Source organism: Vulpes lagopus, chromosome 8, assembly GCF_018345385.1.
Source record: "Vulpes lagopus strain Blue_001 chromosome 8, ASM1834538v1, whole genome shotgun sequence".
Lineage (NCBI taxonomy): Eukaryota > Metazoa > Chordata > Mammalia > Carnivora > Canidae > Vulpes > Vulpes lagopus.
Window position 1 is genome coordinate 117,967,080 of NC_054831.1, and position 13,521 is coordinate 117,980,600.

At 56.8% G+C, this 13,521-nt stretch overlaps 2 protein-coding genes across 2 annotated transcripts in view; one reads left to right on the forward strand and one right to left on the reverse strand.

Annotated features, from left to right (window-relative positions):
• Positions 1-8,368: 8,368 nt before the first annotated feature.
• Positions 8,369-10,779, forward strand: MARCKSL1 (MARCKS like 1). Its single transcript, XM_041767128.1, has 2 exons — positions 8,369-8,668; positions 9,510-10,779. The coding sequence occupies exons 1-2, from the start codon at positions 8,582-8,584 to the stop codon at positions 10,017-10,019; spliced, it is 597 nt and encodes a 198-aa protein (XP_041623062.1). The 5' UTR covers positions 8,369-8,581; the 3' UTR covers positions 10,020-10,779.
• Positions 10,780-10,987: 208 nt separating this feature from the next.
• The window catches only part of HDAC1 (histone deacetylase 1), a 34,143-nt gene continuing 31,609 nt past the window's right edge, over positions 10,988-13,521 (reverse strand). Inside the window, exons 10-14 of the mRNA XM_041767127.1 lie at positions 13,091-13,199; positions 12,866-12,996; positions 12,435-12,587; positions 11,873-11,921; positions 10,988-11,598 (exon numbers count right to left, since the gene is read on the reverse strand). Coding sequence (XP_041623061.1) covers positions 11,571-11,598; positions 11,873-11,921; positions 12,435-12,587; positions 12,866-12,996; positions 13,091-13,199 — 470 coding nt within the window. The 3' untranslated portion in view covers positions 10,988-11,570. The remainder of the gene's footprint in view (positions 11,599-11,872; positions 11,922-12,434; positions 12,588-12,865; positions 12,997-13,090; positions 13,200-13,521) is intronic.

The following is a 13,521-nucleotide window of genomic DNA, read 5'->3' on the forward strand; positions in this document are numbered from 1 at the left end:
TATGGTCCATCCCATGCCCTTTATGGGGGACTCAGTCACACAAACAGGTAACGACAAGGCTGTCCCACTCCAGCTCCCCATAGGAGCAGACTCCTAGAACCATCTCCCTTCCACCTCCAGCCCCTCTCCCTCCACGTGGGTCCCTGTCTCTGGTGCTCTCTGCTCCCTGAATGTCTCTGGATGTTGTCTCCTCCTCTGCCCTCCACCCTCATCTTGTCCCGGCCATTATCACTTTCTCCCCCCGCCCCCACCCCCCGACACTATTGCTTTCATCTGGACCAGTCTCTCTCTGGTTTTCTCACCAACAGCTCTGTCCCTTCTAGTCCACCAGGGCTTGTTTTCCTGTTTTGTATGTCCTTGTGGGTCATCCAGGATAATCTCCAAGGGTAGCCAGAATTCTGGAGAGATCTAGGCTAGGGACAGAGACTTCAGTCATCAGCATATAAACTTTCACACACACACACACACACACACACACACACACGTACAGAGAGAGAAATAGAGAGTGAGATCTTCCTCTCCAGCACAGATTGCTCTCTAGACCCATTGATCCTAATGGCATCCCAAAGTCACCTCACCTCAACCTGTCCCAAACTGACTTCTCCGTCTCCACATGTGCCCACCTCTCCTCCTCTAAGGCTTCCGTGTGTGGCCTGGTGCCTCCATCTACCCATTCGCTAGGCTGGACCCTCAGCACCATCCCCTGTCCTCCCTCCTGACACACTCCCTCCCTTAGTCCCTGGTCCTTCCCTGAGTCCTGCCCCTTCTGCCCCCTGCACACTGTCCATACCTCTCTCCCTCTGCCTTCCTCCACCTTCCAGTAGCATTTGACGTGGTGCATCACTCATTCCCATTGGAAACCGTTGCTTCCCTCGGCCTTCAGGGCCCCCTGCTCCTGGACTGCTCCCTTTCCCAATGACCATCGGCTGGGTGCCCCTGCTAGCTCTGCTCCCAGTCTTAATGTTGGTGAGCACCCCCTGGAGCTGTCTTCTTGAGTCACTCCTTTTCTGGTGAATCCCATCCAGTCCCATTCCAATTTGGGACACCCCAAACTCTTAAGTCCAGGCTCACAGACTCATTAACTGCAAGCCTGCTATCTCCATGGGGCTCTGATGGGCATCTCAAGCATTAACTCCAAAGCTATGCATGTAAGCCTCAGCCCTAAGAACAGGCCCCAGCTCGGGAAATGCTGGTGTTGGCCTGCTGCTCTGGACCTTTAGTTCAGGACCCCATAATGTCTAGCTTGGGTGATTGCAACAACCCAGTGTCTCCCTTCTACCTGGCAGGGAGGGACAGTCCAGGCAGAGGGACTGCCTGCGTAACGGCAGAAAAGAGAGCAAGGTTATAGCATGGTGGACAGTCCAGAGTGTGCCATGGGTGCCAGATGGCCAAGACCTTCGTTCTAGGGTGCAGACATCCCGAGGGCAGTAGGAAGCCACAGCAAGGTCTAAAGCCAAGGGGACATGTTTTTTGTTTGTTTGTTTGTTTTAATTTATTCAGGAGGGACAGAGAGAGAGAGAGAGGCAGAGACACAGGCAGAGGGAGAAGCAGGCTCCATGCAGGGAGCCTGACGCGGGATTCGATCCCGGGTCTCCAAGATCATGCCCTGGGTCTAAGGTGGCGCTAAACCGCAGAGCCATCCAGGCTGCCCAAGGGGACGTGTTTGATTTGACATTCCTTTCACTCCTTTGTGCCTTCCTTGGCACATTTACTCCATCAGCTAGTAAATATTCATTGAGCACCCTCTATTGGAAAGTGACCCTGAGGCAGAGGAGAGCAGTTGGAGGCTCTGGACGTGGGGCAGACAGACAAGTGTGAAGGCGGCTGTGCTGCAGGCCTTGGGCACAGGTGAGAAGGGCCGCAGTTGAGGACGTGGAGGAGAGGGGATGATGAGCTGAGCTGGGAGGGTGGGGAGCAGATTCCTGGCTTGGGCAACAGAGTAGTGGGAACCTTATGCTCAGAGATATAGGGTATGTGATGGGGAGAGCCTCCCTTCCTCCTGCAAACCTGGAAGTTCTCAGGAGTGGTTTGATCTGGGGTTTTTGTTTTGTTTTGTTTTGTTTTTGTTCGATCTAGGTTTTAAGAAAAGAGTAGAAATTCAACAAATAGAGAAGTGGAGAGAGGCATTCTAGGCAGAGGGAAGAGTACGTTCAAAAGCCCTGAGGCCACACACACTCAACACTCTGAGGCACTGATAAGCCAGTAGAGTTGAGGTTCTGGGAGCCAGAGAAAAATCAGGAAAATGAGGCTGGGAGCTTGATCCCTGTGAGGTACGCCCTGGAGCGCTGGGGGGGAGGGGTGTGGGCAGGGGTGTCACCAGGATATCAGGGGCCTCTGTGCAGGTGGGAGGGAAGGAGAGTTTGAGAAGGGGTTAGGAGGGGACAGACAGATGAAGTGTATAGGAGGCAAGCTTCCTAGCATGTCTTTCTAGGAATAGTCACCAAGAGGAGGTCCCAGTGGGACACTCGGGGGTTGCAAGAGGAGACGGAGAGAATCCTTAGGGTTCTGGGAAGACGCAGATTCCTTTATCATGGAGAATTGATTGAGTCAAATAAATTTCCCTCTGAATAATTCAACATCCTTAGAGCAGCCTGGTCAGTCCCTCTACCACCTGCCCCCGAAGAGTGTTGATAGAGGGGACACTGGGTCGTCTCAGGGAGCTCCTGGCCCCCTCCCTCCTTTCCCCAGGTCGAGAAGAGAATGGGCACACCGTTGAGTGCCAAGTTGGCACCACGTTCTTGCGCAGCATTTCACTCAGTCATATCAGTGAATGTTACTGGATGCTCCCGTGTGCTCTGAGCCTCAGGTGACGGATTTAAGGGCTTCACTTGCTGGCTCATTACCTCACAATTACCCCAGACCTGGCTATGATCATTCCCACTTTACAGATGAGGACACTGAGGCTCAGAGAGGCCCTACAGCCACACAGCGAGGACACGATACTTCATGACTACGATTGCCTCAACACAGAAATATCTCGCCGCACCCTTGCTGCTGCCTCAAGCAGTACCCAGTGTCCTCATTTTATGGGGTGCGCACTGGGAGGCCCAGCGAGGGGAGGGACTTGTCCGGGGTCCCAAAGCTGCAAGGTGGGTCCAGATCATTTGAGGGAGAGGCTGAATGGGAGGAGCGAGGGATCTGAATAGCTTGGAGAGGATGAGGTGGGCCTGGGGAGTGGACCAAGACAGGGTTTCAGTTTCCCTTTTAAAGGGACTTTCCGGGGTGGGGGGCGGGGGGGGGATTTTGGTTGGAAAGTTGTAAGCAATCCACATTCCACAGGTTTGGCTGCCTCTTCCACTGTGGCACCCAGGATCCGAACAGAAACTGAAAGTTTGGAAGCGGGGAGGGAAGGGGAAAGGGAGAGGCTCAAGCCACCAGTGTCAAACGGGTTGAGTTTCTGGTGACCTCATCGAGCCTGGGGAAGATAGGCAGGTGAGCCGATGACACATCTCTTGGTTATTGGGGAAATCGAAGCCCCAGAGAGACAGCTCTGTTAGTGACTGGGCCTTGGCCAGGTTACACAACCACTCCACCCCACCCCCACATACATGCGTTTGCGCGCGCGCACAAACACACACACACACACACACACACACACACACACACACACACACATGTTCACTCAGAGACCAAGGGAAGAGGGAGGGAAGGAAGAAATAAGAGCATGAGCAGCCTCAAATCTTAAAAGGGAACCTATGGAATCCCTGTGCCTGTGATTTGGTGACCAGTTGGATGGTGGGTCCTATGAAGAGCCCCTAAGGTGCCCCAGTCTCCAGGCCCAGGTTCAAGGCCCGTGATTGTCAGGGAGGCTGTGACCCTGGGTGCTGCTGACAACCAAACCAGAACCCCTGCGTACCCAGGATCCCGGGGAGTCGAGGGCCTGGGGTCCCGAGCCTGGGGCCACCTGGCCTCTCCCTGCTGACACCCTGCGTGCTGCTCATAACTGGGAGCATCTGAGCCCTTTGGGAATGCCTCTGGCCAAACTCTGGCCATACTCTTCTGCTCCTCAGAGATCCTGAAAACCACTTTCTGCTGGTGCTGCCCTCCTCTGCTGCTCGCTCGCAGAGACACCCCGCCTCACGGGGCTCAGGACTCATTCCCTCCTCTGTGAATGGGAAGGAACAATGAGGGGACACATTTCACCGGCTCACGAGGTAAGGTACGGAAAGCAGTTGGCACAGGGCTTGGCATTCAACCGTGTGTAAGTAAGCAATGCTGGGAACTGTGATTATTGTTTTTGGTGGTCATTCCCGCCTCTTCAAAACTCTCCCGGGTGGTCAAGGATCTCCATGATTCTGTACTCTGGGGTCCCCTCCTGTGCCTCCCCTCTGGCTCCCTCCCAGACTCCTTCCCTGGAGCCCTGTACTGCTGTCTGCCTCTCCAACGGTAGGGCTCCTCATTGGCCTGGTGCTTCCTGGGTGACCTCATGTACTGCTCAGCAACACTTATCTTTATCTAGCAGCATCCAGAGGTCCAGATTTCCTGGGGTCAGTTCTGACTTAAAACCTACTGTCTGTTGTCCCTATAAGGTCACTAGCCAGACTTTGGGCCCTGGCCTGTGGCTCAGGAAACATGATCTGATGGCATGTCTATGCACTGCCTCCTGGATGGGCTCCCCAGTGTTCCTTGGGCACCTCAGACTCAGCAAGGCTCAATTCAGCAAGCACCCCCTCCCACCAAGTTCTCTTTCCCTCTGTTTTCCTGTCTCAAAAGGATCCACTTGACCAGCTGTCACCCATAACAGAGATGCAGGTGACAACATTGTCACTTCGTCTCCCTACTCCCTCCCAACTGTGCAGCCAGTTGGTCCTGGAGTCCTAGGGATCTTATTTCCAAACCCTGCTCCAGGTTAGGCCTGTCCCTCCACCCCTGCCCTCACACAAACCCATGTCTGTTCCCATTTTGTCCTGCTTTAAACTCCATCCCCGGCCCATGCATATGGCCCTCCTTCATGCAGCCTGCAGGCCCCTTGGCAGGCCCTGGTCTGGCTCTTTTTCTCCCCTTAAGGCACTGCCAGTCTCTTCCCCTAGATGGGAAACCCCTGAGGGCAGGAGCCCTGCATGACTCACAGCTGGTGCTCCACCACTTGTGAGCAGGAGGAGGAATACTCTAGTCTTTGTGAGTATGAATCATGGAGCCCAGCCTGTCACTCACCAGCAAAGAGGCCCAAGAAGAAAGCACTAGCTCACCGTTACAGAGCAGGGGGAGACAAAACTAAGGTTTCTAGGTCCGGCTGATGCTCCCCAGGAGGAGATGGGGTGGGGGCAACTGGAGCTAAAATCTGGGCGGTGCCACACCAGCACTACTGAGGTCTCCCTTGGGATCCAGCCATTCTCTGATGTCTCTTCCCTGTTCCAGGTGCTAGTCCCCTGCTGGGGGACCCCCTGCTAGGAAGGCCCGGCCCCCATCTGACTAGTTCTTGCCCACTCACACCTCACCTGGCATCTAATCTGATCCCCACCACAGGGCCCAGTCGGAGACCTCAAAGTGCACCCAACCCTCCTTTATGGGGTCATGTTCTTCTCTGCCTGCCTCCCACCTTCAGCCCCACCCTGTGGCTCTCCTGAGGTCCTGGGCTTCCTGCCAAGGAAACTCATTCCCTTCCATCCAGGAAAGCTAGAGGCATCTCAGGCCAGAGCCAGGGGCTGAGGCTTCACCTGAGAACGGGGACAGCCACGGGCCGGTGAAAATATGGGGTTCTAGTCTCTCCAGCTGCTCACTTCCCGCGTCCATTCCTGAGTTATCCTGTCCTTTCCATCCTCCTTTCCCTGCTGCTCCATACCTCATAGGTTCTGACCATCACAGCATCAGAACCCACGGGTGCACACACAGCTGCCTATGGGGACACTCACACCAAACACCAAATAGCTAATTTATCATACATGCTCATCGAGATTGTCTCCCACAGCCGCACACACTCATGGTTATATGCCCAGTCAAACAGAGACACAGTTACCAACACACAATCTCAAGGACAGACAGGCACACACCTAGAAAATCTCAGAGACACCAAGAGTCAGCAAGCCTCTCTTGCCCTGAACACACACAAAGATACAGACTCACACAAGCACAAACGTGCACACCTGGTCACACACACACACACAGAGTCACAAAGTCTCTCACACACAGACAGATACAGAGTAATACACAGTCCCACACAGAGGGAAACAGACACACACAGTTGCACACAGGCCCCTGGAGACCATGGAACAATGGGTGCATTGTCTGCGCTGGCAGCAGCTGGGGAGGAAGGAGCCACAGTGTGGACGGAGGAGGCCGTGGGGGCTGCTGTACCACCCCCCTCACTCTCACAGCATCCGAAGCCTCTTCCCTCTTCCAGAAGCCAGATTCTGGGGGACCTGGATTTCCTGAGGGCCTGAGCTCCCGGATGAACCTTCCCCAGCCTCCAGGAACACCTGGTGGGAGAGGCAGAGCTCCCTGTGGCCCAAGCTCCCCCAGAGGCTCTGGGAACTCAGGGTCCTTGAGTTCAGATGTTCCGCTCTCCTCCAGAGATTTGCCTGTCAACCCACAGTGCAGAGCCTGGAAGTCCAGGGCCTTGGGATCTGCTCTTAATCTCTGACCCCGAGCCCTCCAGGAGTCACACACTCTCCATCTGAGCCCTGCCAGCCGGTGCGGGCAGCGCCTGGCAGCATTGTGGGTTCCCTATTGTGGTCGAGACAGAGATGCAGGTCACGGAACCCATCGCTCAGTGGCAGTGGGTGAAGGCACTGTTCTGTCAGTGAGCAGCAGTGGGGCGTGGTGCCCCTCCTATCCCAGAGCTGGTTCTTTGTACCTCCACTCTGGCCTGGCAGTCCCCGATGTCAAAGGAGAATTTTTCCAGGGGTTTCCTCAGAGCCCCCACCTCATTTGAGCAGGTCTTTCCAAACCATTTCTCACCTCAGTTACTGGCATCTGCTGTGTGCCCTTGGATATGTCTGTTTCCCTTTCTGAACTTCAGTGTCCCAGTCTGGAAAATGAGAGGAGGGGTGTTAATGAAGCTGAGAGCCTTCTGGAGCCTCAGAGTAAGGGGGGAGTGGGTGCTGAGTGTCAATGCCAGCTCAGCCTTCCTCCGCTCCTCTGTGGTCCGATCTGTGGGGAGTTCCTGATTTCTCAGGCCCTGGGGTGTCTCCACACCTCACAGCCTCAGGCCTCCCAGGAGGCCTTACCCGTAGGAGGGAAGGAAGGAGGGAGGGAGGTGCTGAGCTGTCCAGGACATAGCCTTGCTTTTGCAACACTTTCCTTCCTCCAGCCCCTATCCCCTTCCTCCTGGAGGCTGAAGGCAACCGGACACACACATCCGGGGCCAGTCAGGACTCTGGAGTTTCCACAGGCCTGTCCACACAAGGGGAAGGGGAAGAGGCAGAGGCAGGGGACCAGAGCTGGAGGGTCTCCAGCCACCAGCTCCTGGTCCCTGCGTCCAGGCTCCCCTCCACTCAGGCTGGGCAGGAAGGCTGCGCTGGGTAGCCTTGGAGGTTGTCCTCAACAGGCTGTCCCAGGAGCCTCGGTGAGGTTTCATCCCTCTACTGGAATGTTTGAGGTTTTGTTGAATTCCCTCCTGGAGTTCCTCTGCCTTAATGTGAGGGAGCAGATGTAGGGGGAGAGCATCTGACAAGTCGGACAGGTTATGTCAACGTCTCTGAGCCTCAGACTCTTCAGCTGTCACAGGAGATGGAAATGCCCTTGTAGATCGCACGACCGCCCCGAGGGGGGCTGAGGGCCAGGGAGCCGGAGGGTGAGCTCGTCAGTGGGGGTTTGGTGTGACCGGCTGCCAGGGGATTGGGAGGAGAGCTGGGGCCGGGCCTCACCAGCCTGACCAGAGTGCCTCCGCGGCGGGCCGGACCCCCCAGGCTGACCGGGGCAGGCAGGCGGGGACGTGGGTGGGACCCGTGACGGTGTCCAGGCCTGAGGAGGCGCAGATCCCGGCGCGGGGCCCAGCGGCTTCTATGACCACATTCTCCGGAGCGTAACTCTGGACCAGCCCTCTGACGAGTCTGGGCATGTGAGCCCGTCCAGGAGTTCTGGGGGGAGACTGACAGGGGCTGTCAGTGCAGGACCGAGGCGTCCGGGGCCACTCCAGGTGCGGGGGCGTCCACCCTGGGGGGTGGGCGGTGAGAGGAGGGAACGATTGCTCTCCCTTTCCTCTGGGAGCACGTCCTCTACCCAGCTCGCTTAACGACCCGCCTCCCCCCTTCCACGTTGGCCCCCGCCCGCCCCGGATAGGAGAGCGGGCTGGGGGTATCAGACCGCCAGCGTCGCCCACTGCGCAAGTGGGGCCCGGGACCTGAGCCCGCCTCTGCTCCTCGATTGGGCGCTCATTTAAATGTCCGGCCCCGCCCCGAGCTGGGGCGCATATATAAGGCGGCTCGGCGGGCGGCGGGCGGCATTCTGGCGCGGAGCGGAGCGGTGGCGGGCGTAGCTAGCGGGTCGGGCGCCGAGAGGGGGTGCAGCTCGGTTCCCCCCATACCCCTCCCCCTCAGGCGCGAGCCCCACCCCTCCGCCGGCCAGGCCGACCCGGCCGAACTATCCCCTGCGGCGCGAGCCCGGGGCCGCCCCGGGCGCCCCCCAGCAGACCCCCCCCATCATGGGCAGCCAGAGCTCCAAGGCTCCCCGGGGCGACGTGACCGCCGAGGAGGCAGCAGGCGCTTCCCCTGCTAAGGCCAACGGACAGGTGGGTGCGCTCGGCACGGCCCGACCTGGCCCCCTCCTCCCGCACCTCGCCCCCTCTGGGGCCCTGGGCCGGGGCCGCGCGCTTTGTCCGGCCCGGGACACGCGGCGCCCCCTCCCCCGCCCGGTCCCTTTGTTCTCGGCGCCGCAGCCCCCGCGGGCGAAGCGAGGGGAGGGGCGGGGAGGGGGCGCCGGCCTGGCCCCGCCGCCTTCTTTGTTTGCGGTCCCGGCCCCCGGCGCTGCCCCCCGGCCGCCCCGAGTGCCGCGCGGGGAACAAAGGCGCTGGCGGGCCGCGCCAAGGGGGCGCCCAGGGGCCGCGGGGCGGGTGCCCGGGGAGGGGGGGGAGGGCACTCCTCCCGCAGACTCGACCTCGGTGGCTCACAGCCCTTTTTTAGTGGGGAGTCGAGATGTGGGGAGAGCCCGGGGTGGGTGGGGGGCCCGTTCACACAAAGCGGGAGGCTGGGAAAATGGGCCGTCCAGGTGCGGAGAAGAGCGCCCCGGGGCGGCTTCCCGCCCGATGTCGGCTTGCAGGGCTCGCCCGCCCGCCGGGAATCGGCGGCCGCGAGCGGGTCTGCGCCGAATGGAGAGCGCGCCCCGGGGGAGGTGGGTGGGGGGCCACGGGACCCCAGCGCCTCCTGCCGGCCGTGGCCTCTGCGCGGTCGGCCCCCGCGCGCTCGTGAGGGCAGGAGGGAGATGTTTGACGGGATCCTGGTGGGGGGTGAGGCCACAAGCAGCCTCCCGGGTTGCAGAAGAGTCGGGATCCTATTGCCTGGAAGGGGTCAGGGGCGGGTGGGGGGAGGAGGGGTAGAGCCCCGGGCCTCATTGCTGTCTCCTCTGCCCTGCAGGAGAATGGCCACGTGAAAAGCAATGGAGACTTATCCCCCAAGGGTGAAGGGGAGTCGCCCCCCGTGAACGGAACAGAGGAGGCAGCCGGGGCCACTGGCGATGCCATCGAGCCAGCACCCCCTAGCCAGGGCGCTGAGGTCAAGGGGGATGTCCCGGCCAAGGAGACCCCCAAGAAGAAGAAGAAATTCTCTTTCAAGAAGCCTTTCAAATTGAGTGGTCTGTCCTTCAAGAGAAATCGGAAGGAGGGTGGGGGTGATTCCTCTGCCTCCTCACCCACAGAGGAAGAGCAGGAGCAGGGCGAGATCGGTGCCTGCAGCGAGGAAGGCACAGCCCAGGAAGGGAAGGCTGCCGCCACCCCTGAGAGCCAGGAGCCCCAGGCCAAGGGGGCAGAGGCTAGTGCTGCCTCCAAGGGAGGAGACACAGAAGAAGAGGCAGGGCCCCAGGCTGCAGAGCCGTCCACTCCCTCGGGGCCGGAGAGTGGCCCTACACCTGCCGAGCAGAATGAGTAGCTGGGTGGGGGCAGGTGGGTGATCTCTAAGCTGCAAAAACTGTGCTGTCCTTGTGAGGTCACTCCCTGGACCTGGTGCCCTGGCTGCCTTCCTGTGCCCAGAAAGGAAGGGGCTGTTGCCCCCTCCCAGCCACGTTCCCTCTCCTTTTCCCTCCTGTGGATTCTCCCATCATCCATCTGGCCTTCCTCTTAAGGCCAGCTGAAGATGGTCCCTTGCAGTTTCCCGAGTTAGGTTAGTGATGTGAAATATGCTCCTGCCCCTACCTCTCCTGCCCCTACCCCTGCAGAAGGCAATTGCTGGTTTTCTTCCCCAGTTCTTTTCCAAGTAGGTTTTGTTTACTCCCCAAATCCCTGAGCCAGATGTGGGGTGCCTACACTCCCAAACCCGAGTGTCCAGCCTTCCCCTCTGTTGAGTTTTTAGTCTCTTGTGCTGTGCCTAGTGGCACCTGGGCTGGGGAGGACACTGCCCCTGTCTAGGTTTTTATAAATGTCTTACTCAAGTTCAAACCTCCAGCTTGTGAATCGACTGTGTCTCTTTTTTGACTTGGTAAGCAAGTATTAGGCTTTGGGGTGGGGGGGAGGTCTGTAATGTGAAACAACTTCTTGTTGTCTTTTTTTTTTCCCCCTCCCATTGTTGTAAATAACTTTTAATGGCCAAACCCCAGATTTGTACTTTTTTTTTTTTTTCTAACTGCTAAAACCATTCTCTTCCACCTGGTTTTACTGTAACATTTGGAAAAGGAATAAATGTCGTCCCTTTAGTAGTGCTTTTTAATGAGTGGTCTTCTGGGGGTAGGGTGAGAAGATCGGTTAACCTCAACCCTTGTGGGAGGGATTAGGGTGAAGGTTAAGTTTGTGGGGTTGTTTCCTTGTTCATGGAGTTGCCCAGATTCTCCTGGACACCAGAAGGGCAGGGAAGTGGAGTTGAAATCAACCCAGGGATACTGCTAGGAGATAAGCTCAGGAGGATGTAGAAATGTACCATTTTATTACAAAGATTCTCATGAAAATGAAATAGTATCTCAAAAAAGGATACTTGACTTATCAATCTCCACCTGCAGAACTGGGCAAGGATAGAGGGCAGGCAGTGAGTTCCTTGGCTCACATGGGGCCAGTGGGAAGGTATGATAAGAGAACCAATCTAAAAATGGCTGATGTTACCTTAAGGAGCCTGATTGGGGGGGGGGTGTCCCAGAAGACCCAGCCACTCCTAGAATGCTCAATGAGGGCACCTTTCCAAAGCTACTAAGCAGGCACTTGGCATTTCTGGATTTTGTCCTATGGTTGCCTAAAAGCATGCCTTCCAGAACTGGTACCCTTTATGGTTCAAAATTAAGAACTGGGGAAGGATGGGTGGCGAGACAGCCACTAGAAAAGCTCACTCATAATGTGTGCCCTAGGCTCAGGGCCCTGGTTCCTGTCTAGTCCCTGGGGATATTTATATTTAATATATTTTTATATAAATACACAGAGAAATAGAAAATATAAAATCTGAGGGGTTGTGGGAGAAAGGTGGGGAACTTGGCAGGAAACCAGAACTGGAGAGGTCTGCTCAGGCCAACTTGACCTCCTCCTTGACCCTGTGGAGAGAGCAGAGACTGGCATGAGATAACGTGCCCCAGAGGCCTTGAGGCAAAAATATGGGGACAATGACTTCTATAGGACCCCAGCTGCCCAGGTGACTGCCGAGGGCTGGGGCTTCCTAGCTCTGCCTAGAACTGCAGAGACGGACAGACTGGTCCCTGAAAGAGGTCTTTGTAAGCTGCACCAGCTGTCCCTGCGCCTCCCTCGGCAGGGCGGACAAAGGGGCTGGTGCTCCAATGCCAGGGAGATGGCCGACAGCTCCTTCCTCACCCTTTGGCTTCTTGCTTCTCCTCCTTGGTTTTCTCCTCTTCTGTGACTTCTAGAACATAAGAGTGCAGGGATGGCCAAGGCTCCCCTCCAGAAAGACCCATGGAATCTTCACTTAGGCTGAAACCCCTTCCCCAACACAGCTCACTGGACATACAAAAGAGAAAAGCCCATCCCAGGCCCTCCCCTTGAGCCCTGCAGAGAACAAACAGGTTGGACCGGTTTCCCAGCCTGCTAGTGCCTGAACCCGATGGGCGGGGGCAGCCCCCTGGGAACCTGGGGTGAAGCACTGGGAAAGGGGCTTGGGTGGTGTGTGTGAGCCACACTCCTGACCATGGGGAGACCAGGCATGTCCCTGGCTCTGGAGCCTGGCAGGGCTCAACCGGCCAGTGCAGATAACAAATTGAATTTCATTCTTTTGTGGGTCCTGCCGTTTCTGGGGGTGGAGGCAGAACCCCAACAGAAGGCAGGTCCTGAGTCAGCTCCCTCCTAGAGCCCTACATACATTCATCCTCCTCTGGGGCCTGGGGCTCAAGACCCAAGTCTGGGCATGACCCAAACCCACCTTTCTTCTCTTCTGGGTCTTTCTCTTTTTCGTCCTCAGTTTTGACTCTCTTGGCTTTTTTGAAGTTGGAAGAGTTCTTACGACCACCTTCTCCCTCCTCATCAGAGTCCGAGAACTCTTCCTCACAGGCAATTCGTTTGTCAGATGAACAGACTGGGAGGCAATGGGAAATGTAAGTGAGACAGCAGGAGATCAGCTTTACCTCAAGGTCTGTGCCCAGTGCTTCCCTGTGTGTCCTCCAAGAGACACCAAGGGAAGGGGTGACTAAGAAGAGGGGAAGGAAACTCAGACTCCCTAAATTGTCCCAAGAACTAGAACATGGGTTTCTCAACAGATGAGTAGCTTAGGAGGAACATGGAACCAAGAACAGGGGTGGGAAGCCAGAGCTACCTACTGAAAGGGAAGGTACCGCCCCCGGATCTGGGTCTTACTAGAGATGCGCTTGTCAGGGTCTTCTTCATCCTCGTCGCCACTCTCCTCTGGAATGGCATCCTCGGGAATCACCTGCATTTGGACCCCAGGTGCGTGGGGCAGCATTCTCAGGTTCTCAAACAGTCGCTGTCTATGGCCAATGGTAGAGAGGGTGGCTGGGCTCTGGTTAGGGACAAACCAGAGCCTGGAATGTTCAATCAGGGGGTGCATGGGGATATACTCACTTGATCTTCTCCAGGTATTCATTGGTATTCTGGTTGGTCATATTGGAAGGACTGATGTGAAGTTTGAAATCTGGTCCAAAGTATTCAAAGTAGTCATTGTACGGAAGCTCTAATTGGGGCAGGAGATAGGAGTCAAGAGACCTGGCTGCCACAGGACCCCAAGAAAAAAGCATTTGTAGGTTTATCTGTACCTGTCAGCCCAACCATCTAACACAGAAGAATGCCTCTGAGATGGTGAGACTTGGGTACTTAGTGGGGTTTCAGTCTTTTTAATGCTGTTCTCCAGTGTCACCCTCCAACATACACAAAATGAGAAGAGGCACAAGCCCAATTTGGAAAAATTTAGGCAATGCCCATTGGGAGCATTTCCTCACTGACTACCCCAGATCCCCTACAGAGTAGAAATTCCAAAGCTATAAATAACCACTGAT